Source organism: Cebus imitator, unplaced genomic scaffold, assembly GCF_001604975.1.
Source record: "Cebus imitator isolate Cc_AM_T3 unplaced genomic scaffold, Cebus_imitator-1.0 Scaffold682, whole genome shotgun sequence".
Lineage (NCBI taxonomy): Eukaryota > Metazoa > Chordata > Mammalia > Primates > Cebidae > Cebus > Cebus imitator.
In genome coordinates this window covers 313,164-316,389 of record NW_016107997.1, presented here as the reverse complement: position 1 = coordinate 316,389, position 3,226 = coordinate 313,164, and the positions used below count along the sequence as shown (strand labels likewise).

General features: G+C 37.6%; 1 protein-coding gene across 1 annotated transcript in view; it reads left to right on the top strand.

Annotated features, from left to right (window-relative positions):
* The window catches only part of SRP72 (signal recognition particle 72), a 39,562-nt gene that overhangs the window by 15,049 nt on the left and 21,287 nt on the right, over positions 1-3,226 (top strand). The window contains exons 10-11 of the mRNA XM_017518497.2: positions 414-542; positions 1,965-2,037. Of these exons, the coding sequence (XP_017373986.1) occupies positions 414-542; positions 1,965-2,037 (202 nt within the window). The remainder of the gene's footprint in view (positions 1-413; positions 543-1,964; positions 2,038-3,226) is intronic.

Here is a 3,226-nt window from a genome sequence, read left to right as displayed (position 1 = left end):
TCACCGCAACCTCCGCCTCCTGGGTTCAGGCAATTCTCCTGCCTCAGCCTCCTGAGTAGCTGGGATTACAGGCACGCACCACCATGCCCAGCTAATTTTTCGTATTTTTAGTAGAGATGGGGTTTCACCATGTTGACCAGGATGGTCTCGATCTCTTGACCTCGTGATCCACCTGCCTCGGCCTCCCAAAGTGCTGGGTTTACAAGCTTGAGCCACCGCGCCCGGCCTTGGAAATCATTTTCTTATAGGAAAAAATTGAGAATAGATCCTGTAAACGGATTCTCTCACCCTAGGCAGTTCTTCCATTAATATTTGTTTTAGCTGATTTTCCCATGCTTATTTTCTTTTTGGTCATTTACTATTTAATTTCATTAACCAGTTTACTGTTGTTATGGGGGTTGGGTATCTTCTAGGCTGAACAATGCCGCAGAATATCTGCCAGTTTACAGTCCCAGAGTCCTGAGCATCTCTTACCTGTGTTAATCCAGGCTGCCCAGCTCTGCCGTGAAAAGCAGCACACAAAAGCAATCGAGCTACTTCAGGTAAAATAAATTACTTGAAAGTGTCAGGCATTTGCAGCCTTGTTACATTTTCATCGTGCTGTAATAATCTACAAGCATGTAAACGTAATGGGAAAACTAATCGGAAATGTACCACTACACAAATTCCAGTGTCATTTTAGTTAACTCTTGGGCTATAGCTTTGTTTTATATAAATTTGTATAATGTTGATATTTTGTCATAAATGCTGAAGAATGCTGTTTTGTTTGGAGATCTATTTAAACTGAGTTAGGGGATTGTTTTAGGTTTACTGATACCAGAACATGCTTAACCTCTTTTTCAGTAGTTTCATCTCCACTGCGTTCCACTCCAGAACCTCGATTATGGAGATACTTTGTTTTCATCAACCCAAACCAGCTATTATATTGCATATTTAAATTTCCTGAATATAAACTACATTGGAAAGTTGGACAGGTACAATTGGGATCATCCTGACAGACAAAATTGCCTAACAAGGACACTCAGTGAAGAGACACTGCCCCCTGCCAAAAAAAAAAATTTGTTTAGTGATCTTTATTACAGTTGACCCTTTGTATCCTTGAATTTTGCATCCAAGAATGCAACCAACCATGGATTAAAAACATTTTGTGGTAGTCACCAGGCATAGTGGTTCATGTCTGTAATCCTAGCACTTTGGGAATTCCAGGAAGGCGGATCACCTGAGGTCAGGAGTTCAAGACTAGCCTGGCCAACACAGCAAAACCCCATCTCTACTAAAAATACAAAAAAGTTAGCTGGGTGTGGTGTTGCGTGCCTGTAATTCCAGCCACTTGGAAGGCTGAGGCAGGAGAATCACTTGAACCTGGCAGGAGAAGGTTGCAGTGAGCTGAGATCATGCTACTACACTCAAGCCTGGGCGACAGAGCAAGACCCCACCTGAGAAAAAGAAACAAAACATTTTGGGGGGAAAAATGCATGATTGCCTCTGTACTGAACATATATAGACTTAAAAAATTATTCCCTGGGTAATACAACAACTATATACATAGCATTTACATTGTGTTAGGTATTACAAGTAATCTAGTGATGATTTAAAATGTATAGGAGGATGTGTGTAGATTATACGCAAACACTGTACTTTTATATAAAGGGCTTGAGCATCCTTGGATTTTGGAATGGGGGATGGTTCTGGAAGCAATACCCCATTCCAATGCTGAGGGATGACACATTTCTCTGTTAGTGACGTACAGAAAACTTGACATTATTGCACTTACTTTTAGAGCATACCTTTTAAAAGAAGATGTTGAATAAAAATTTTCCCAACTTAAGATTTTGATCTGCAGCCAGAATATTTTAAAACTGGATTTAAAATTTTATGTAGCCAAGTTAAGTAATTGTAATGTGTACAATTAGTTGTGTAAATTAAATGTGATTTTTTTTCCCCCCCAAACTGAAAAAATTTAGGAATTTTCAGATCAGCATCCAGAAAATGCAGCTGAAATTAAGCTGACCATGGCACAGTTGAAAATTTCTCAAGGTATTACTGGTGGTTTTCATCATGCTTAAAATATCATTTTAATGAAAACATGGTTGAAATGCTTCTGTAGTTGTGAACTATGTGGTTTTAAGTTTTTTGTGTAATGTTAAAGTATAATCACTGTTTCAAACATACAGCTAGATTGTATGATCTCCAACAGATTTAGTAGTGAGGTAATTCCCCTTTTCTTGGATTATTCCTAAATTGTTAGAATGATTTTCAATCCATGTCTTCAAAGTTCTGAAGCAAAGGATTCCTCTGTTCCAAAAGACCGTACATACCACTCAGATTGCCTGAATGTGTCACATGCAGAAATGTTTATGCCTGTATGATTACTTTGCATCATAATTTTCAGAATTTCTTAGCTTGGCCCTTTATCCTTTATTTTACACTTTGCCACCTATGTCTTTGGGCTTGGGGAAAGGTAGTAGAATTTAATGAGAACTGATATGTTTAAATCTTAAATAAAAACTGCCAATGTTTTTGTCTGCGGTTTTGATCCAACCTTGGTAGTCACTAGCCACATACAACTATTTTAAGTTTAAATCAATTAAATGAAATTTAAAATTCATTCCTCGATTATGCTAGGCATGTCTTAGAAGCTTAGTAGCTATATGCAGCTAGGGGCTAACGTATTGGACAGTTCTCACATTTCTTGATTTTCCTTACTTATCTCTTTTTCCTTCTCCTCAGTCCTCTGTCTTCTCTTCCTTGTCCTTTCCTTGATCTTTTTCCTCCTGTGTTTGTTTTTGCAAGGATTATTTATTATCTTGAAATTACTGAGAGTCTGTCAATGATTTTTTTGTTTGTTTTTAAAGATTGGGAATTTTGAATTATTGAGGTTTGCAATGAGTACAAAATCAGAATTTAACACCATAGGAAATTTTCCATTGCACTCATATCGACAGTAACATATTTCAAGGCCTTTAGGGAAGGACCCCCACCTTCAAGTTACAGTCCGAAAAAGAAGAAATAGAACTCAGCAGACTGGGAATTGGGAGACTTCTTTTCTGGTAGCTGCTCTGCCATTAACTTTCTTTGTGAGCTAAAGCAAGGTATATTATTTCTTTAGAACTCAATTTCCTTATCTGTAAATGAATAGAGTTCACCATCCCCAAGACCCCAAAGCTTATATATTTAGAGATGTTACAAAATATGATTTATGGTTGCTTTCCTAAGGAAAAGTAGT